Below are 21,341 nucleotides of genomic sequence, written 5' to 3'. Positions count from 1 at the left end.
AGTATATAAAAAGGGAACATGATCCCTGTCCTCCAAAATGAACCAGTCTAACGGAGAAGACCAAGCAGAATACAGGGAAACCCAGTGGCCAGCAGTAGTCGCAGTTGACATCTATGTAATGTTTAGAGGCTTGCACAGCGCTTCCTCACAACCTTGTGAGGCAGCTGTGTGGTATCTCCTTTATTGGTGAAGAAGCTGAACCACGCAGCTGGTAAAATTCTGACCCGTGTCTCCAGACTCCAGATCTAGCACCCTTTCTATTTCACCGTACTTCCTTAAAATCAGTCTGCAGCAGTCAGGTCTGGGAGAAAGCCAGTCTAGAACTGAAAGCAAGAGTTACTTGGGGATTTCCAGGGAGAAGAAATTATGAAAAGGAGGATGAATGAGAGAGAAAGGAGAAAATTCAGGTGGTGAAGTCATGGCAGCGGGCTGGTGCTTTAGAAGGGCTACCTTCCCCTCCCCCATTCTTGGGACAGGAGTAGTGTCAGGGCCTAGGTTCAAAGGTGACTTTAGTTTTGGGGTCAAGAACTGCAAGTCCCAGCATGCAGTGTTATGGAGGAGTAAGGGGCATGCGGTGTATGCTGGGATATGTAGTTTTGGGCTATTCTCGAGAAATATTTGGGCTGGGGAGTGAGAAGATGACCTAATTAAACCAAAGGAAAGTGCACACAGCATGGGGGGTGGGGCAGTGAGGGGAGGTGGAGGGAGAGATTCTGAAGTCTGAGGCAGAGCCGTGGGGTCAGGGGACTCAGGGACAGGTCAGGGTTTGAGTGACGCAAGGGTTAAAGGGTACGTGGGCTTCTGGGTGACAGCCTATAGCAATGAGGTCAGTGAGAGGCCTGAAGTGACTGGTTTTTGGACAAAATCGGATTGGAATGATAGGACAGAAGATTAGGGCTCAGGGTTAGAGGGTGGTGGGGAATCTTCCAGGGAAAGCGAAGGCAGTTAGACTGGTACGATTTAGAGATGCCTGGAAAGCAGGTGGGGATTGCGATGGGTGACAGGAATAAAATGGGTTGGAGTGTGGGTCGATAAGCGGAATAGGGTAGGCAAGAGGACCCAGGCCATTGTGCTAACGTCGGCTGGGAAACCCTGGAGCGCTAACCCTCGGAGCCAATGAACTGGGGCCAAGTGGGAGAGTACACTACAGAGAAAGCAAGCTCCCTCCTATCGCCTGTCCATCTGACGTCGTCCTTCCTGTTAATTGGCTGCGCTTCCTAGTACGCCGAGGAAGCGTAGCGCCGTGGCCAATGACCATTGCGTTACCAGGCGTGTTGCACCCCAGGGGCGGGCGCGGATCTACGAATGAATTTTCTGATTGGCCGATCGTGGCGGGTTGCCGGGGAGAGGAACGGAGGGGAGGGAGGGGGCCAGCAGCGCGGGCGCTGATTGGCTGTGCCGCGTGCTTCTCCCCTTCCGATGATTCGGCTCTTCTCGGCTCAGTCTCCCTGAAGCGCCCGCAGCCGCCGCCGTAGTCGCCAGCGCTTCCTTCTCCCGAAACCGGAGCCCGAGCCACCCGCCCTCCCCACCGCCGCCTCTGTGGGAAGAGCGAGAGGGAGCCCACCCGGAGGAACCGCTACCGTCCGCCTGGGAGAGCCGAGCCCCACCGGGCCCAGCCGCCCGCCGCCAGCCCCTCGTAGCCGTTACCCGCGCGCCGCCGGCCGGGAGACAGGCGCGCGCCATGGCCTCGGGAGCCGAGTAAGTGTCTCCCCTGCTCGTCCCCTCCCCCCGCGGGGGCGCGCATGGGCCCCGGGCCCCGGGCCTCGGGCGGGCAGCCGAGCCGGGTAGGCCCCTGCCCCCCTCGCGGTTCTCGCTGGGGATGGGCCGCAGGCCAGGCGGGCCGCCTCTCTCCAGCGCGCGTCCTCGAGCCCGGCCCGGCGGGCACGCGACGCTGGGAGCCCCGGCCCGGGCCAGATCCCGATCCTGCTGTGTCATGCAGGCCCCGGCGGCTCCCGCGGGAGCAGTGGGCGGAGGAAGGGGCCCGGCCCCACTGGGCCTAGTGCGGCCCTCGGGCCGCCGCCGCCTGCCGGGAGCTTTGGGCCCAGGACACCTGCCCTGCGCTCGTCCTCTGGGGGAGCCGCGCCGATTGCGGACGGAGGAGGAGGGGAGGAGGGGGAGGTGTGCGAGGGCGCCGGGGCTTTCCTCGGCTGGAGGAGGTGGTTCCTCGGGGCCCCGGCCGGTGCTTGTGCGCTGCCGGGCCCAGCGCCGCCGGCCGGGGGGGTGGGGGGGCGGGCCACGTGAGGACTGGCCCGTTGGGGGAAATTAAGTGGGCCGTGCCGGGGCGGCTACTGAGGCCGCCTGGCGAGGTTATTACCTCCTTTGGGGAGCGCACGCCCGGTGCGGGGGGCACGCCGCCGGCGAAGGCGGGGGGCATCTTGGTGCTAAAATCACTTTCCGGATGCGTGGTCGTAGCCGGACTTGCCGCTTTTTAGGGGGCGGGGAGAGCCCATCGATTGGGGTGGGGCACCGCTCCGGCCCCTTTAAATGGCCTGCTCGCTTCTTGTTATGCAGATGAGAATCTGGCTTCCTTTTCTTGGGAGCTGCGGAAGTATTATTCCTTTCTTTCTCTTCTCCCCGCGGTCCGTCACGGTCTCAGTCTTTCTATTTATTACCAGTCTTTGAATGGAGGCTGCCACTGGTGTTGGCGGAGGTGGGGACGGCTCGAGCTGCCAGCTTTGTTGGTGGGAGTGTTCCCTATGGTGAGGAAGTCCGCCCAGAACGTCGTTCCCTGGGCATCCGTGACCCCCTCTTAGCCCGGAGTCAGGGATGTGAGGTTTAAAATAAATTGTAAGCGCCCGGGGCTGAGAGGCAGTCTTCGTCCTCTGCCCTTCTTCGCCACTTCCAAGAGTAAGTGTATCGGAGTTTTCCAGCGTTGGGGACGTTTTAATACTACCTGGCATTCACGTAGTCCTTTAAGGTTTGCCAAGCCCTTTTCGTCTTGTTCGGCATCTCCAGCACCCGGTGCAGGGCTTTGCGCGTAGTATGCGATTGGTACATGTTGACGTGATATACATATACATTTGATTTGATTTTCACAACAATCCTAGGAAGGGGAAATGCCATTATTATGCTCCTTTTATCCACTAGAAAATAGTTGAGAATTTAAATTTGTGCTTTCCTGACCCAAGTCCAGTGCGCTTTACTGTAACTTCCCTGTTTACTGCAGTTCTACTCTTCTTTGCCCTTTCTCTCTGAAGTAAGGTGTAGTTTAGTAGTACTGCTTAGTTACTGTAGTGATTCTCTGTTAAATACCTTTGTAAGGCTACCCCCTCAGCATTTATTTTATCATGCTGGAGAACTTGTTGACTTTTCAGATAAACCTTTGGTTTTTAAATCATCATGTTGCTCTTTAGAACCCTCCTCATGTTTGTGGCTTTTATCTCAGACTTCATTTTGGTCCTCTGAAGTCATAGAGCCCCGAGTGGGGACCCAGGATGACTTTGGTTAGGGTCTGAGTCAAGCTAAGGCTGGTGGATGATGACACAGCGTGGTAAAAGGTTAGAGAGCAGTGGCTCTAGAGTCAGAGGACATGAGTTCAAAATGTTGCCAGTGCTTACTCCTTGTGAAACCTTGGGCAAGTCATTTAGCTTCCCCAGGCTTTAGACTCCTCATCTGTAAAAGGGGATTGGACTAGATGACCATAGACTTTGGATCCCTTTAGGGGCTAGCAGCCCACTTGACCTCATTCTGAGGGAGAGGCAGGCTGCCCTTGGGGAAGCCAGTCTTATCTTAGGGTTATTGGTAACTTACAGCACAAACTTGCCCTAATGGCATTTTTTGCATTTTTAAAAGTTATGTTCATTCCCCTTGCCCCTTTATTTTATGCTACTGCTCCAATTACATTAGTAAGGCAACAAGATGGCTGTACCTTAGAGACAGTTGACTTCTGGTCCCTATTGTGGGAGGGGCAGGTTGGGGAAGAGGGCCCTGTTGGGTTCAGTGCCTGCTGAGCTGGCACTTAAATCCTGCTTGGCAGTAGGTATACTGATCCTTCAGCATAATCATAATTCTCTTCTCTGACTTAGAAGAACATTATTCACATTAGTTGCATAGGTGGGTTTTTCTGCTAATAGTGTTGGGTTGGGTGCTCATTGCAAGAGTTGTGTTTTATGTGAAAGAATTAGCAAAAGTCTTACAGCTTTATTGAGGGGTGTGTGTGTGTGTGTGTGTGTGTGTGAGCGAGAATGCAGAAATCTGAGAGTATCGCCCAACAGACGTGTAAGTTATGATGTAAGAGCTTTTTTTTTTCCTTCATCAGTTGGGCTTAAGGTTATCTTTCTATGTCTTGATCAAAAAGGAATTGGTTAATCCTTCCCAAAGTCCTGTCCAAATTAAATCAAACAGTATCCCTAAGCTTAGCTGATTGGTGCTGGAGCAGGGCTTGGTAGGATTTGAATTTTTATGAAGTATGTAGAATGAGTGGCTAGTTTATCCTTGACAGTCTTGATTTTTAGGCCTAGATGAAAAGGAGAAATTCACCTGTTTCTTTATTTCTTAGTTTCAACCACTTGACATTTGACTAGCTCTGTTAAGCTATGTCCTGTACCTCAACTTCCTGTGAAACTTCTTTGCCTAGTAGCACTTTGTTGACTTCCAAGATGGTTTTGTGCATCTGGAGTGAATTTTTTTTCTGGACACTTCAGACTTAATCCATTCTGTTGTTTTATTTTTTCACAAATTTGCTAATTTATATAGTCCATGGACTGGTTATTACAGTTGCTGATAGAAGTCATTAGGGAAGGCTTAAAATGGGGTCCTGACAGTAGAAGACTATGGGGTATTGAGAATCTTTTTGAGGGGTTTAAAGCCCTAGATGGCCTGAAAGAGGGTCCTCTCTGAGACCTGGGGGAAATTGTTACTTTAAACTTTTCTGTTTGGAACCTAATGGACTGGAAGGGATCTCAAAAGTCATTGAAGCTAGGGTCATAATTTTCCATATGCAGAAATTGGGGTTAGAAGGGTTATGTGGCTTGCCAAAGGCAGGAATCAAACCCATTATTTCTGATTCCAGGTCTGGTGCTCTATCCCATACATTGCCTCCCCAAAATTTGCTGGTTTAAAGAAGTTTTAATGGATGGAGTTGGAACCCATAATCTTTGGTTTATAAGACCAGTGCCATACTACTTGACCACCCAAATCTATAAGAACTTTTCTCTTACGTAGCAATTTAAACAGTGCTGTGAACAAATGCGTGCATAGCTAACAGTATCATTATTAACCTTTGAGGCTAGGTCTCTTATGTTCTTTTTCTGTCTTTGAGGCAAAAACACTTGTATATACCCACAGTAAACTGACTGTGAAAACTTGTGGTGATGGGTTTTGCATAGGTCAGTGTTCATGCTTAGTTTATGGGCTTTGTCTCTTCTAACTTGTTATTATGACTGTACTCTAATGTATTGAGCACCCCAGAGAACTTCTGTTTATATGAGTTATAGCTATCAGCATTTACCGCATTAGAAATTAAAACATCTTAGTAGTGTGAAAATAATTTTGACTTTAAAGCCTCCCTGACAAGCTATCAGGAACCCCTAGGGTTTCCAGAACATACTTTGAAAACTACTGCCCTTTGGTAAGAGTGATGTGGCCTTGGAGTCTAACTGATTTTCCTTTTCCAGTTCAAAGGCAGATGACTTATCAACAGCTATTCTCAAGCAGAAGAACCGCCCCAATAGGTTAATTGTTGATGAAGCTATTAATGAAGACAACAGTGTGGTGTCCCTGTCTCAGGTAAATTTATATTGCTGATCTGTTTTATTCAGCCATACTTCATGCATTAATGGGAAAAGTGGTCAGCAGGGACAGGGGCTGCAGGTAGTTGGACTAGTGCTTACTCACTGGGGCTGCCACCTACTGACCAGTGATTCTCATGCTGTTTCTAGGCCAAGATGGATGAATTGCAGCTCTTCCGAGGTGACACAGTGTTGCTTAAAGGCAAAAAGAGACGGGAAGCTGTGTGCATTGTCCTTTCTGATGACACATGCTCAGATGAGAAGATTCGCATGAACAGGGTTGTCCGAAACAACCTGCGAGTGCGCCTGGGGGATGTCATCAGGTGTGTGAGGATCCTTGGCCTGTAATGAGGGAGACCTGAAAGAGATCTGGGCAGTGGGGTAGGACTATATAGGTACAAGTCAGCCTATCATAAACATTCCTTTCTACCATGGAAGGGAGCTTGAAGCTTCAATTCAAGGTTGAGGAGGGAAGATTCAGGTACCCTAAGTTCCCAGCAACCACTTTGATGATTGTGAAAGGTGTGAGATTGGCTCCAGTAAATTCTCCTACACCATGGCTTCAAATTGAATGTCTCACTATTTCACAGAAAACCAGGGCTTTGTGACTTTGCTTAGGGACCCAGACTAATAGTTTTTCTTGCAGTGTCTCTCTGCCTCTGCTTGTGCTGAGGGTTCTGTGTTCTTATGCTGGGTAGTAGAGAACTAAGGGGAAGGATATTAGCCAAGAATTTTAGGAATCTTGTGATGATGAATAAAAGAGAGAGCCTGTGTATGTCAGACTTTGACCCCAGGGAAATCAGTTAAGAAAAAACCAGCTGTCACAGGGAAGAGGCTTGTGTAGTACTGGTCATGGTTGAGTGGTCTCTAGTGACCTTCCTTTGCTTTTTCTTTCTGTTCCAGTCAGGTTCCTCTGTCCAATCCTTGGTTGAAATCTTCACATTGCCTTTTACACTAGGGTTCTCACTCTCTGTATTAATTCATTTTGGTGTATTTAGTTACTTTCTCCTGGCTATGAGTGTCATCTAATCTTTTTCTTAGGAGACTAGGGCTAAAGAGATCCGTTAGGCATGCTTCTGAGACACACATAGAGTGGAGGTATATTTGCATCCATGTGTATAATGACTGTTATTGGGGCTCTGTTTCTCGTGTTTAACTGACTATTCTTTCATTTACACTTTCCCACTCCTGGTCCAAACTTCCTTGTTAAGTGAGGCCATGAAAGACATCAAGGGGAAGTGGGATAGGAGGTTAACAATTTCCCTTTGAAGAGCTGCTCTTTTTTCCCCATATTGCTTCCCTTGAGTGACAGTAAGAGTCATTATCCTTAATCTTGCTTCCCATCTGGAATTTCTGGCATTCGCTCTTCCCCTCGGAGTCCAGGGCCCTGGGTGTATGATGTCTTGCTTCAGCTCCTGCCTTTTCTCCTACCCTCCCTCCCATTCCACTCTCCTACCTCTCTTCACCTAAAGCCGTCCCTGCCTTTTCTCTTTCACTTGCCATCAGCTCTCTGTACCAGGCCCTTTCCGACACCCAGTGCTTGGGGCGGCAGTGTGGTGGGTAACGTGGAGTCTGCTTGTCGTCCTCAGCATCCAGCCGTGCCCAGATGTGAAGTACGGCAAACGTATCCATGTGCTGCCCATCGATGACACGGTGGAAGGCATCACCGGCAATCTCTTTGAGGTGTACCTCAAGCCGTACTTCCTGGAAGCTTATCGACCCATCCGGAAAGGTAAGTTAAGGGTTTTAGGAAATAAAACTAGTAGAGCCATTTTCATAGCAGTGCCTTGATTATAGGTAGGGTTATTTGGTGCAGATATCCATGACCTCTAGAAGATGCTTAACTCCTGACCTCCCTCTCTAACTTCTCACACCTATCTGCCCCCACTCAGATAGGAATATCCTGTACCCCAGGAGAGAAAGCTACTTCTTTTATTTCTCTTAGGTCAGGCTAGGCCTTGGTGGTGGTTGGGTTCCAGGTGGCCCTCAACACCCTTCCTAGGTAAGGTTTTTGCCAGTTTGCCTAATTCTGGTTCCTAGTGAGTATATGGTTCCTCCTGCCTGTATTATGTGAAAGTCTAATACTGGCTATTCTTCCTTGTTTGGTTTCAAGTCTAGGCTGTTAATCATCTATGGCAAAAACTGATCATTTATTGGAAAGACTTCCTTCTTCTGTACAGGGTATCCAAGTGGCAAAGAGGTTTTTCTAAGTCCAGATGAATGTTCTGTCCCTTAACCAAGTGTCAGGACACGGGAACCCACGTGCTTTCCGAGCTCTGGGTCTCAGTGTTAGTGGTTGAACTCACACTTGGTCTTTTCTAGCTTACTATCCATGTACTATTATTACCTGCAGTAACTATATACTACAATGATCTTACAGGTGACATCTTCCTTGTCCGTGGTGGAATGCGTGCTGTGGAATTCAAAGTGGTGGAGACAGATCCCAGCCCCTACTGCATTGTTGCTCCAGATACAGTGATCCATTGTGAAGGGGAGCCCATCAAACGAGAGGTAAGCTGTACCCTTATGGTGAAAGCTCATCAATTTTTTTGAGTGTGTAGGATGGTTTGGAGTGGGGTACTGAGGAAGTTGAGTAGAGAATTCATGTTAGTAGAATGTTCTTAGGTTGGGAGTGATATGGTGGCAGTTAGAGGGGCTAAAGAGTTCCATCCTCAGGTATGGGCCCAAGCTAAGCTGCTCCTTGAGATAAGGATAGTTTTCCCTGGTTTTACCTCTGGTATCGAAGTAAGGGCTTTGGTGTGGGCCAAGAATCAGAAGAATGTAGCCTTTGGGGCTGATGGTTTCTTGTAGTGAACACAATTGGATAGGGTAATTTGAGAAGAAACACTTGGGGACAGATACTCGGATCACAGTGAGTTTAACTTCTCCAGGAGTAATACCTTTAGAACTCTTGAAGTGAAGCTCCAATAGAATTGTTTTCATCAGCCAGTAGAAATAGCTGTGTTAGAGAATTTTTCTAGGGGAAATTTCCCTTGAATCTCTTGGATCCAGGACCAGGATATCTTATGGAAATCTGTTCTTCTCAAGGCCTTCCTTTTCTCTGAAATAATCTATACCCCCATGTATTCTGACATTGGATGAATTTGAATCTTTGGTCTTGCTAACATCTTCATTTCACCCAGGATGAAGAGGAATCCCTCAATGAAGTGGGGTATGATGACATTGGTGGTTGCCGGAAACAGTTGGCTCAGATAAAGGAAATGGTGGAGCTACCACTGAGACATCCAGCCCTCTTCAAGGCCATTGGTGTAAAGGTATTTGACCTTTGCCTTCAGATAAGGCCCTGCCCAGGAAGAGAGCTTTTTCAAGTTGTACTTTGTGAAAGAATGAAAAGTAAGGGGGGAGTGAAAAACATTGCAGGGGGATAGTGAGTAGTATCCCATAGAAGGGTTGGTCTGCAGTCATTTTATTAATGCCTTGGTTACATATGCTTCTGGAAATTTTAGGTTCTGATACTAGCCTGATTTTCCTAGTCTTTCAGAAGACAGAAATAAATTTGGTCATTAGAAAAGTGGGTGTAAAAATAAGCATGTAATTATGGGGGTAGGATCCCAAGGTTTATACTTTGGGAAAGATTGCCTTGGATAGAGGTAGATGTGAGTCCTGGAGTTCAGAGTACAAACTGAGTCTGATTCCACACTGACACTTTAATTAATAACCTAACATAATATTGACTTAGAAGAAATGGGGTGAGTGGAGGCCAGGAAGTAGTCTTTAGGTGAATCCCTAATTTGAATATTATATCCAAGTCAGGTCATGGAAGGACTGGAATGGGTTTAGAGAAAGGGGTCAAAGAGAAGTACAGCAATGGGAAAATCATCTAGGTTAAAGTTGATGATTAGCCTGAAGAAGAAAAAGTTTGGGATTACTAGATTGAAAGCTCTTAGGAACTGTGTCATTCATCTGTATATTCCTCACAGCTTCTTGCATGAAGTACATAACTCAATAATGAATGCATGTACAACTTAGTGATTGTACTATGGTGGGTGAGCGGTTTGTGTGAGGGAGTACTGAGCTGCTACTCTCTTGTGTCTCATGTCATGGAGAAGGAAACACTAGGTCAATGGGCAAGTCAAAGTTACCTCTTTGAGTCTTGGTTTTCTCATCTTGATGATAATGCAGGCATCAGGTGGCCTCTAAGATCCTTTTTAATGGGTTTGGCTTAATAGAGATGATGGTTAGAAGAATTTATCAAGGGTTGGGGTTACGGGACAGTGATGGAGAGTTGGATCCTGCATCCTTAGAGACCTCTAAGATCTGGTATTTGTTCTTCCTGATATGGTCACCTTCATGAAGTCTGGGGAGGAGGTCACCTTTTGGTTCCAGAAGTTTCTGGAATCTTTGACTAAAGTTTTCCAAAGTATTGTGTCTTACTTTTAAGGTTTCTTAGCTCCTGAACCCTCTGAGTTCATGCCCCAGAATTTTTGATACCTTTTCCCTGTCTTCTCTCCCCTTCCAGTGCCTTCACTGTGAACAACTTACTCCTCTGGGCTGAATAGTGAGTCACACTGTTGCTTTTGCTACTAAGGACTCATTGTTGTTGTCAGGTTTAAGCTTTTCATCCCATCCCTAATATGAGGAGCCTTTGCTAAACTTCTGAAAGATAGAGTTGAGGGAGGGAAGAGAACCAGTGTGGGTGCTAGCTTAACTCCTTTTAACCTATTCTGTGCCTGTTCCCAGCCTCCTCGGGGCATCCTGCTTTATGGGCCTCCAGGCACAGGGAAGACCCTGATTGCTCGAGCTGTGGCCAATGAGACTGGAGCATTTTTCTTTCTGATCAATGGTGAGTTACTTGGCTCTTTCTTAGATGAGTTGGATCTTTCTCTTAGTGATGTCTCCTCATCATGTGTACACACACACACACACACACACACACACACACACACACACACACTCACTCACTCACTCACTCACTCACTCCTCACTCACTCACTCTCTTTCCTTCGACTCCTCCCCCTCAGTTTAGTTAAACCTGAGACCGAGGTAAGAACCACTGGTTCTGAAAGGGGGTACGGGACATAGGGCATTTGCTTCTCCTGATAGGGTGTGACTTAATTCAAATACACACCCTACCAGGGAAGGCAAATGGCTTTAGTAGGTTATAGGCATGCGTTGAAGGGCTCTTTTAATTGTGTTTTGTATGTCCTTGCCTCCAGGATTGTCTTCTATTACAATTCAAGAAATAGGAGGACAAATAACAGTTTGGGGGGTGCGGGGGGAGTCAGCAGGTAAATTAGAATTATTTCCTTATCTGCCCTAGCTATATGGGAATGCTGAATTGGCTCTTTAGGGACAGATGAGAGTACCTGGGTAAGGTCAGGGAGGCCATGAATACTCCATCATCCACTTGGTCCTGCATCCTCTGAGGATGGAGGGGAGGGGTCATAGGAAAAGTAACCTGATGTAGGGAGTGACCACTGCATCAAATTCTCAGGCAGATGTTCTGGCAAGCCAGTTGTTACCAACTTGTCTCCTTTAACTTCCTCTTCTTGTAGCATCCTCATCGTCTCATTTTCATAGCAGGGAAAAATGAGCAGTGTGGCTTTCCTTCATGGTCTTGACTGTTTGCCCAGCCTAGGGTCTGTCAGAAGTGACTGGAGGAGCTTCTCAGTTGTTGTGACAGAGCCTGGGCCAGGGTAGTGAACAGATCCTGTGGCTTCCTCTCTTTGGGGAGAAGAAACCAACCTCATCCTTGCTTGCACGATGCATCTCTTCAGGTCCTGAGATTATGAGCAAGTTGGCTGGTGAGTCAGAGAGCAACCTGAGGAAGGCTTTTGAAGAGGCAGAGAAGAATGCTCCTGCCATAATTTTCATTGATGAGCTGGATGCCATTGCTCCCAAGAGAGAGAAGGTATGGACTCTAAGGGAGAGAAGACTCAGGTGAAGGAAATTGGGGTATAAGCTTGCCCATATTGACCAGGGACCTTGTGCTTTGACAGACCCATGGAGAGGTAGAACGTCGAATCGTGTCGCAACTATTGACTCTCATGGATGGTTTGAAACAGAGAGCGCATGTGATCGTTATGGCAGCAACCAACAGACCCAACAGCATTGACCCAGCTCTTAGACGGTTTGGTAATGATCCCTTGGTATTTCTGATGAATGCTCTTCTCTAGGTGATCATAGGATCATATGTATGATCTTAAGATCTAGCATGTTGCGCTGGGTAGTAACAGATTCCTGCCACTGCTTTTCCTGAACTTCTGGTCCCTTTCCCTTTTCCTCCCCTTTTATTTTCTTCCCCAGATCACATAACAATAGGCGCCCTCCCTTCTACCCACGTTTCCATTGGGAAGGGGGCAGGCACATGTGACCAGAGCCCAGGATTGAGTTGTGTATACATACATCCCCACAGGTCGATTTGATAGGGAGGTAGATATTGGAATTCCTGATGCCACAGGACGCTTGGAGATTTTGCAGATTCATACCAAGAACATGAAGCTGGCGGATGATGTAGACCTAGAACAGGTAAGACCTTAGGGGGTAAGCAGAGGGATCTGGATCTACAAGAAGGATGAGGGGAGAGTTTGCTGAGCCCCAGTGACTCTGGAGCTGGACTCTAGTAGATTGTTGAAGTGGAGCACTTATTGGACCAGAGATATAGCTAGAGGCCTGAACTTTGGGAACTAAACTGTGATCTTCAGTGAACTTGTATGGAAAGAAAAGCAATTTTGAGGTTATTTTGAAATAAGTTTACTCAGCATGGGTGTGTGTTGTGGGTAACAGTCAAAATAAGACTGTGGCAAGGGAAACATTGATGTGTGTCAAGGCCCCAGTCACTGAGAGCCTTGAGTTTGACAAGTGTAAAGTGTCCCCTGAGCAGTAATGGGCAGCTTGTGACTTGGAGAATAGAACAGTTGAAATCCTGAAGGCAAATCTGTTAGTGCCTTGTGTCCTGAGAGGTGAAGGCTAGGGGACTACATCATAGCAGGAGGAACTTATGGAGAAGGAAATAAGCAAGAGATTCCAGGAGGCCTGGCATGTATGGAGTGAGAGCAGCCTTCTTTTCAAACAGTAGCTGCACAATCAGGAAGTAAGAGGACTTCTGGTATGGAGGTGGACTCTAACCACATAATCCTTTTGCCTACAGGTGGCCAATGAGACCCACGGACATGTAGGTGCAGATCTGGCAGCCCTCTGTTCAGAGGCAGCACTGCAGGCCATTCGAAAGAAAATGGACCTCATTGACCTGGAGGATGAGACCATTGATGCTGAAGTCATGAACTCTCTGGCTGTCACCATGGATGACTTCCGGGTAAGGGTACCCCTCATAATTCCTTCTTTCTTTCTCCTTCTGTTCCTTTAACAGTCTTATTCCAGCTCTTTCCTCCTGCACTAGTGGGCCCTGAGCCAGAGCAATCCTTCAGCACTTCGGGAGACTGTTGTGGAGGTGCCACAGGTGACCTGGGAGGACATTGGTGGTCTGGAGGATGTCAAGCGGGAGCTTCAAGAGCTCGTTCAGGTGAGGGGGTCTTGAAGTTTAGGAGTGGTACAGAGTTCTGCAGAATGGTGAGTAAGGCTTCTAGTACCTACTCTCCAGGGGTTGTGGTAGCAAGTGAGCCTACTTTTGGATGCCTGGAATGGAACCTGAGTTTTCTGGATGTGAGAGACTGTTGGTTTGAAACAAACTGGGTGTGTGACTTGGCTTTTCTATTCCCAGAAGGGGAGGTGTTTATTGATTAATCTCTCTTCCCAATTCCTCATATTAAAGGCTGACTCTGAGCTCTTTTTTCATCTAGTACCCTGTGGAACATCCAGACAAGTTCCTCAAGTTTGGTATGACACCTTCCAAGGGTGTCCTGTTCTATGGACCCCCTGGCTGTGGAAAAACCCTATTGGCCAAAGCTATCGCCAATGAATGCCAGGCAAACTTCATCTCCATCAAGGGTCCTGAACTTCTCACCATGTGGTTTGGCGAGTCTGAGGCCAATGTCCGTGAGATATTTGACAAGGTAAGCCCTGTGTTGGATCAAGACTCTTACTTACCCTATGGATTTCCAAACTGACTGGGTGGTGTGTGTTCAAACTGAATTATGAAACCATCTCAGCATTATCTAACCAAAGCCATTGGATGTGGGAATGAAGGAGTCTTTGGGAGGGAGGAGTGAGTGCCTATGCAAGGGTTCATATCTCTGCACATCATTCTTCTGTGAAGGCCCGCCAAGCTGCCCCCTGTGTTCTGTTCTTTGATGAACTGGATTCAATTGCCAAGGCTCGTGGTGGCAACATTGGAGATGGAGGAGGTGCTGCTGACAGAGTCATCAACCAGATCCTGACAGAGATGGACGGTATGTCCACAAAGAAGAACGTGTTCATCATTGGTGCCACCAACCGGCCTGATATCATTGACCCTGCAATTCTAAGGCCTGGACGCTTGGACCAGCTCATCTACATACCTCTGCCTGATGAGAAGTCCCGTGTTGCAATTCTTAAGGCCAACCTGAGAAAGTCACCTGTTGCCAAGGTGAGTTAGAGGGATTGGGGGATAAGTTGACAACCATGTCTCTTTCCTACAGCAGCCTGGTGTGGTGAGAAAGTGGTCCTCCCAGATTGTTTTACCAACAGAAATATTTAGACCATGTTTGGAGTATTCCTTAGGTAGCCCTTGTAAATTTCTTGTGAATTCTGGTTTCAGGGTCTGGGATGGTCATTATACAAGGAAGAATTAGGGTGAAGCAGGGGAAGGAGGACCTTCTGTTTGGGACTTCAGGTCTGAGTGCTGAATTTGCTTTCTGACTTTGTACAGGATGTAGACTTAGAGTTCCTGGCCAAGATGACTAACGGCTTCTCTGGGGCCGACCTGACAGAGATCTGCCAGCGTGCTTGCAAACTGGCTATCCGTGAATCCATTGAGAGTGAGATCCGACGAGAGCGGGAAAGGCAGACCAACCCCTCTGCCATGGTAAGTCTTCTTCCCATTTCATCAGGCTTTAAGGAACACTGGAACAGTACTGTGCTCCTGAGGCATATATATTATAGGACTTTTCCCACCAAGGAGTTTACATTCTGATGGGGAGACAAGGCAGTCTCTTATTCCTCTAGTGAAAGCCTCCTTAAGTTTTCATGTATTCCTTTGTTCCATTGTACCAACTCCTTGATCTCATCACTTCCAAGCTTCCTTCTCTTACACTAATTTTCTCCATTTGACTACCAAGGAAAGTACTAATCCTTGAAAGAAAAATCCTTGCCTTTATATATCCTTCAAGCTATTGTTCTGTCTTTAGCCCTTCACCAAACTGCTGCTGTAACTTCATTATTCACATGTTCCTCAATGCTTTTTATAATCTGGCTTTCACCAGTGCTTTTACTGAAATGGCTTTTAAAGCTATCAGCTGTCTCATCACCAAACCCAGTGGCTTTTTTACTCTGCCTTTTCCTTGACCTTGATGTTGTACTTGACAAACGAACATGTCCTTCTGGATATAGCTCCCCTCCTCACATTTAAACTGGACTTTTTGGCTCTCTGTTAGTCCCTTTTTTTCTCCTCCTCTGGCCTTATCTGTCCACTTTGCTTTCTGTCCCTTGGGTATTTTAGCCATTCAGTTTATTTCAATTATCACTCTTATTCTGATAACTTCTACATTTGTATCTTTAATCCTGAACTCATTCTCGAACTCTATTGTAACATATCTTCTGCATGAACTCAGTGTGAACAGAACTGAACAGCTTATCTTCCCCACCCCCTCACACCCCTAAATATAGGAATATATTTTCCTATATTTATAGCATCATCATCATCATTGCCCTAGTCATCCACCTCAAAACCTCCAAGTCATCTTTGACTCTATATTCTCCTTCACCCTCCACATGCAGTTAATTGCTAAGTTGTCTTGATTCTTTGGTGGTATTTCGAATCCATCCCCTTCTTTATTCTCCCACTACCCACCACCCTGCTTCAAACTCCAGTGACCACCTAGATAGTTGAAAGCACTTTTTGTTTTTTTCTTCTTGAGTCTTGCCTCACTCTAATCTATCCTTTACACCATTGCCAAGGTCATCTTTCTGTTACACATGCCCGACCATATTGGAAAAACAAAAATGAAAAACTCGTCTACCAAGTAAACTCTAAACTATTATTTAAAACCCTCCATAGTCTGGATCCAGTAACTTCCTGACTTCATGTTATACTGTTCTTTTTGTAAAGTTCCTTCCAACTTTAATATTCTTTGACTTAAATTATTTGACTTGTAACCAAAACATACTGCTTGTCATTTCCTAGTCTTATCCTGCCTTGAAATCACTGCTCAGATGCCAGCTTCTCTATGCAGTCCCCAGCAGTGTAAGGAATTGCTTCCTCCCCCTAAATTCTCAGAGCATTTTTTTTATTCTGCCACCTTCTGCCATGAATTATAGTTATTTTTGTCTCTGTCTTCTGTCCAGTCAGCAGAGAGATTTTTGAGAGGCATCCTTGTTGTATGGTAGATAAGAGTGCTGTGACCTCAGGATTGGGAAGACCAAATCTCTGAGTGGGACACTGGGGGAATCACTCTTTTGGACCACCCACACCCACACACCTACACCCCCACCCCCCAACACACACTTTGCAAAGTAGGTGAGCAAATCATGAAGGTTATATAGCTGCCCAGGAGGTTTTACCCATCTGATGTAATGGATCACTACAGAGAATTTGGAGGGTGTTTGGCCATTTTAAAGACAGCATTAGGCATGATTCTCAGTAGCCCCTCATGCTGTGTCTTTGTATAGCACAGCAAGACTGTGGGACCCACCTGGATCCTGGGCCTTATCTTGGGTTAACCTCTGTTACCAGGTGTGAGGTGCTAGTTGCCCTGAGCTCTTTAAGGGAGAAGGGGGCAGAAAGGGAGAGCCGAGGTTGGCACACCCTAATAGGCCTTAACCCCTGCTCACCTCTTTCAACCCTGCAGGAGGTAGAAGAGGATGACCCAGTCCCTGAGATCCGCCGGGACCACTTTGAAGAGGCCATGCGCTTTGCCCGCCGCTCTGTCAGTGACAATGATATCCGGAAATATGAGATGTTTGCCCAGACCCTTCAGCAGAGCAGGGGCTTTGGCAGCTTCAGGTAAGAGGGATGGGATTTGTGAGGTGAAATCCGAGACAGGAACTTGGGGGTTGGCTTGTAGACATTCTAGACCATTGGGAGGGAAAAGGGAAAATGGACCGGCTAAAGAAAGATGGAATAGCACCTGTTTGCTTGGGAGTTGGTCATGCTGGGCGGGTGGCCAGAGAAAGAAGGTACAGTAGAAGGGACCTGGCCCATGGCAGAACTTGCCTGGACCCCATATCAGGCTTCTAATTCTCCCTCTCCATGTGACCTTGGGCAAGCTATTTACCCTCGGTCCTATCAATAAATGGGTCAGATTAGATAGTCTCTTAGGGTTGGAGGAGGCTGCCTCTGACCAGGTCCTAATGAAGCTCTTTTGGCCTGCAGATTCCCCTCAGGGAACCAAGGCGGGGCTGGCCCCAGCCAGGGCAGTGGAGGAGGCACAGGAGGCAACGTGTACACGGAAGACAATGACGATGACCTGTATGGCTAAGCGGCAGCGGCTGGCCACGGAGCAAGCTGGCCTGGCCTCGGTCCCTGGGGGAGGGAGGTTCTTGCCTGAGAGGGACTGGAGGCACCCAGGGCCTGCTCCATTCCTCAGTCCGAACAGTTAAGCTGCAGTCAGACTCTGGACAGGGGGTTTCTGTTGCAAAAAATACAAAACAAAAGCGATAAAATAAAAGCGATTTTCATTTGGGAGGCGGAGAGTGAATTACCAACAGGGAATTCGGGGCCTTGAGCCTGCGCCATTTCTGTTGTAGTTTGGGGTGGGGTACAGCGGGCGGGGTGGCCTGTGTGGGGCGTGAGCAAGGGAGCCAGCGTCCAGCCCCCGGCAGTAATAAAAGCGCCTGAACTTCACTCCATGCTGCCCATGCTGTCCCTTCTTTCCCCGTCCACACCAGGATAAGGGCCACAGCTGCTGGGTGTTTACATAGTGAGTAGGTTCATTTTATTTTACATGCTTTTGAGTTAATGTTGGAAAAATAAATTAACTAATCACAAGCAGTTTCTAAACCAAAAACATGTTGTAAAAGGACAATAAACGTTGGGTCAAAACACAGCCTGAGTCCTGGCCCCTGCTCCTCCTTCTTTCCCCTGGAAGCTCTTTCTGGTATCTTCCCCTGGCTTATACATGTAGGGAGGGAGGGTACTAAGGTAGTGCCTCAAACCCAGGCAAGACTTGGGAAGAACTTCTTTCCAGAGCTGTTTTGTCTTCTCATTTCGTTGGTTGGGGATGGAGGGACAACCATGACTCATTCGGTCATCATTTCTCCCCAGTCTAAACCGTGTGAAGGAACTGGTTTTTGAAAAAGCAAATGACCCTCTCTTGTTCTGCTGCTTATATTTCCCTGGGGGAATCTGAGCCTGGGTAATGGAAGTGGACCACTATTAGGGATCAATGCAATATATTCTTTTTCCTTGTGCCTTCCTACTCCCCATTAATCAGAAAATGTTGTTGGGAACCCAGGAAAGTAAATCAGTTGCAAAAGGAAAAATACAAGGTAAGTTGTTAGTATGAGACCAAGGCAAAGTATTGACTTTGTTGGTATATAATTCACCATTAGAATTTCTCCCTGTCATTCTGTCATTCTGGCTCCTGTTTCTACGTAACTTTAGTTCTGGTCCTTAATTGAATGCCTGCAGCCTCCAGGGCCTTAACCCTTAAGACTGGAAAAGACCGTGTCTTACTTTAAACCTGCATTGAACTAAGATATGCTAGTTCAGAGATATCACAGAAATGTCAATCCTGTGAAGCCCTTCCAGGGAAGATTGTATTGGCATTTATTTTACCTGAAGCAAATAAACTGAGGCAATTTTATTTTACTTGTAGGTAGGCTTAGTAGTTCAGGCAATTCATTTTAATATGGATCTTTCTCCATAATGTCTACTTTACTGATGTAAGTCAGTGTTTCTCAAAGTTTGGTCTGGGTTTTCGGACATCCTTTCAGGGGTCTTGCAAGGTCAAAATTTTTCATAATTTCTAAAAATATTGATGGATGTAACTCATGAAAAGTCTTTGGGGGACATCCTCAGTAATTTTTAAGAGTGTAAAGGGTTCCTTTGACCAAAAAGTTTTAGAACCTTTAGCGTAAGGGTTTCCCGGTAAGAAATGGAAATTACAAACTTATGAGAACCCTCTTGAGTGCCTCACGCATTGCCAGGCTGTGACTGTCATATGTCTGAGGGGAGACAAACTCAGGTCTTCCTGACTCAAGCTGCTCCCTTTGCCACATTACTACCACTGAGCTAAGTGACTTATATTTATACCTCTTCACAGTTTAAAAAAATGCTTTCTCCAAAAAAATGTGAGGTGAGTGGTGTAAGATGGACTACGTATGAGCAGATCATCTTGTAGATGAATAATCTCAGATTGTGATTTAGACTTCTGGTAAGTAGTGAAATCTAAACTGGAGACTCAGTTGTATTTTAAGTATTTTCCAGAAAGAAGTGCTATCTTTTTGTCTCTAGGTAAGATCATGGGCTCAGTTCTTTAGATCAGGGAGGATGATGTTTTGGCTTTGGATAATTAATGTACTCATGAAAGTTTTTTCCTAATGGAATGGGGTGCACACTTATAATCCTGATATTTTCTTACTCTGGTTTTTGAGTGAGCGAGATATCAATGGACAGTCCCTGGTGCCCAAGGATGGTTCTTGGGTAACACTCTTTATGCTGTTGTGCTGGTGATTAGAAGGGGGAGCTCATGGAAGGGTTGAATAGTAGCTGTTAGCCTTTAGATTCTGGGCTAGGGGTCAGTGATTATGAAAAATAAATCTTTGTTAGCAAGTTATAGTCTTAATAGGGGTGGGAGAAATGACAGTCCCTTGGGCTCTCATCTACTTTGGCTTTTGTCATGCCTTTTAATCAATCATTTATTCTAGACTCTGGCCCTGGGCTCCTGCATTCTCAAAGGCCTATTGGACAGCCCAAACTTAACATGTCTTAAAAACAACTTTTCCTACCAAATGCATTTCTAATTCCTAACTTCCCTATTCCTGTCTTCCCAGTTATCCATTCTCAAAAACTTAGAATTATCTTTGACTCCTTCCCCTCTCATCTCTATCTAGCTTTAAAAAAAATTGTTTGATATCTTTAATTTTTACATCACTTATATTTCCTACTGATATCCTCACCTTCCAGAGAGCCATCTTTTTTATAATAGTTTTTAAAATAGAAGTCTAGAAATCAACATATTGAAAACTCTGATATCCTATGCATTGTTTCATATCCATGGTCCCCATACCTCTGCAAACAAATGAAGAGAAATATCTTCTCATCTCTTCTTTGGCGCGAGGCTTGGTCATTCTAATTTTGAAGCGTTTTGGATTGTTTTGTGGCTTTTTCATTTTACATTTTGTAGCAATTATGTATATTGTTTTTCTGGATCTGCTTGCTTTACTTTGCATCATTTCATACTAAGTTCTTTCCAAACTTGTCTATTTGGATTTATCGGTTACAGAATATTTAATTACATTCATGTCCCACAGTGTGTATAGCCATTCCCCAAACAATGGGCATCTACATAGCTATCACAAAACATAGTTCTAGAAGTATTTTGTTACTGTTACTGTCCAGCTTGGGCTTTATACCTAACAGAGGAATCTCTGGGTTAGATAATTTAGCCACTTGTTTTCACATAATTACAAAATGCTTTGCAGAATAGTTGTCTCAATTCACAGCTTAGCAAAAATTCATTAGGGTGCCTCTTTCCACAACTGCTCTGACGTTGACTTCCTATTCTGTCGTCTTCGTGGCTTAGACAATAGTGATTTGGAACATTCCTTTTATGTTTTGCAATTCTTTTGAGGACTTTATGTTCATATAGTTTGACCATTCATCTCTTGGTACCCCGCTTCCTTCCCAGTCATTTGCCAAGTTCTGTTGATTCTGCTGAAGCTATATCTTTTCATATGTCCTCTCCTTTTCACTCCTACAGCCAACAGCCCCTCTAGTCCTTACTCCCCAGTCTGTCTTTTTTGAAGTAAGACTCCTCATGGTCTCTGCCCCCAATATCTCAGATCAGTTCTCCACCACTTTTCAAGCACCTCTCTGATAACATCCTTTATGCCACTATTGAAATGGACTTCCTAATGCATGATGTGATCATAGGACTGCCATGCACAGTGGTTCCTTATTTCCAGTTACTCTTTCAAACACTACGTTCAGTCAAACTGGACTGTTAGGCATTTCTGTCATCTTTTGCCCCATTAAGTACATTTGTTGGCCAACTCACATCCCTGGAATAGACTTTCTCTACATTGCCAACTGTTAAAATACCCTTTACAAAAATCTCACATCCATGAATTTTGGTTTACATATCCCTACCCTCCAGATAAATAATGATCTCCCAACCCAGAATCTCTACTTCTCTGATCTTTCATATATTTTAAATTCTGTTCTAGTTATTTGTGTATATGTCTTCTGACAATTCAGACTCCTTGAGGCCACACGCTATGTTAGAAATGTCTTCAGTGACTAGTAGAGTAATACATGAATGGATGAATGTTAATAGGAAATATTTCCTTATTTTTAGGGTCTATCCTGCTTAAAGAAGGTAAAAGAATGGATTA

At 46.1% G+C, this 21,341-nt stretch overlaps 1 protein-coding gene across 4 annotated transcripts in view; it reads left to right on the top strand.

The window, feature by feature from the left end:
• LOC140502520 (transitional endoplasmic reticulum ATPase) overlaps positions 1-17,830 on the top strand; it is a 40,948-nt gene extending 23,118 nt beyond the window's left edge. For 3 of the 4 annotated variants that reach the window (XM_072606619.1, XM_072606618.1, XM_072606620.1), the window contains 16 exons: positions 5,616-5,727; positions 5,880-6,052; positions 7,319-7,461; positions 8,110-8,240; positions 8,873-9,004; positions 10,431-10,533; positions 11,468-11,601; positions 11,690-11,825; positions 12,106-12,218; positions 12,841-13,005; positions 13,090-13,212; positions 13,490-13,702; positions 13,906-14,214; positions 14,497-14,652; positions 16,634-16,788; positions 17,158-17,830. In XM_072606619.1, coding sequence (XP_072462720.1) covers positions 5,616-5,727; positions 5,880-6,052; positions 7,319-7,461; positions 8,110-8,240; positions 8,873-9,004; positions 10,431-10,533; positions 11,468-11,601; positions 11,690-11,825; positions 12,106-12,218; positions 12,841-13,005; positions 13,090-13,212; positions 13,490-13,702; positions 13,906-14,214; positions 14,497-14,652; positions 16,634-16,788; positions 17,158-17,263 — 2,404 coding nt within the window. In that variant the 3' untranslated portion in view covers positions 17,264-17,830. Of the gene's footprint in view, positions 1-1,400; positions 1,699-5,615; positions 5,728-5,879; positions 6,053-7,318; positions 7,462-8,109; positions 8,241-8,872; positions 9,005-10,430; positions 10,534-11,467; positions 11,602-11,689; positions 11,826-12,105; positions 12,219-12,840; positions 13,006-13,089; positions 13,213-13,489; positions 13,703-13,905; positions 14,215-14,496; positions 14,653-16,633; positions 16,789-17,157 lie in introns of those variants that run through there. The other variant, XM_072606621.1, reaches the window with a different exon arrangement.
• Positions 17,831-21,341: the final 3,511 nt, after the last annotated feature.

This window comes from Notamacropus eugenii, chromosome 1, assembly GCF_028372415.1.
Source record: "Notamacropus eugenii isolate mMacEug1 chromosome 1, mMacEug1.pri_v2, whole genome shotgun sequence".
NCBI lineage: Eukaryota > Metazoa > Chordata > Mammalia > Diprotodontia > Macropodidae > Notamacropus > Notamacropus eugenii.
Note: the sequence above shows the minus strand (reverse complement) of the source record. Positions and strands in the feature narration are given on the sequence as shown.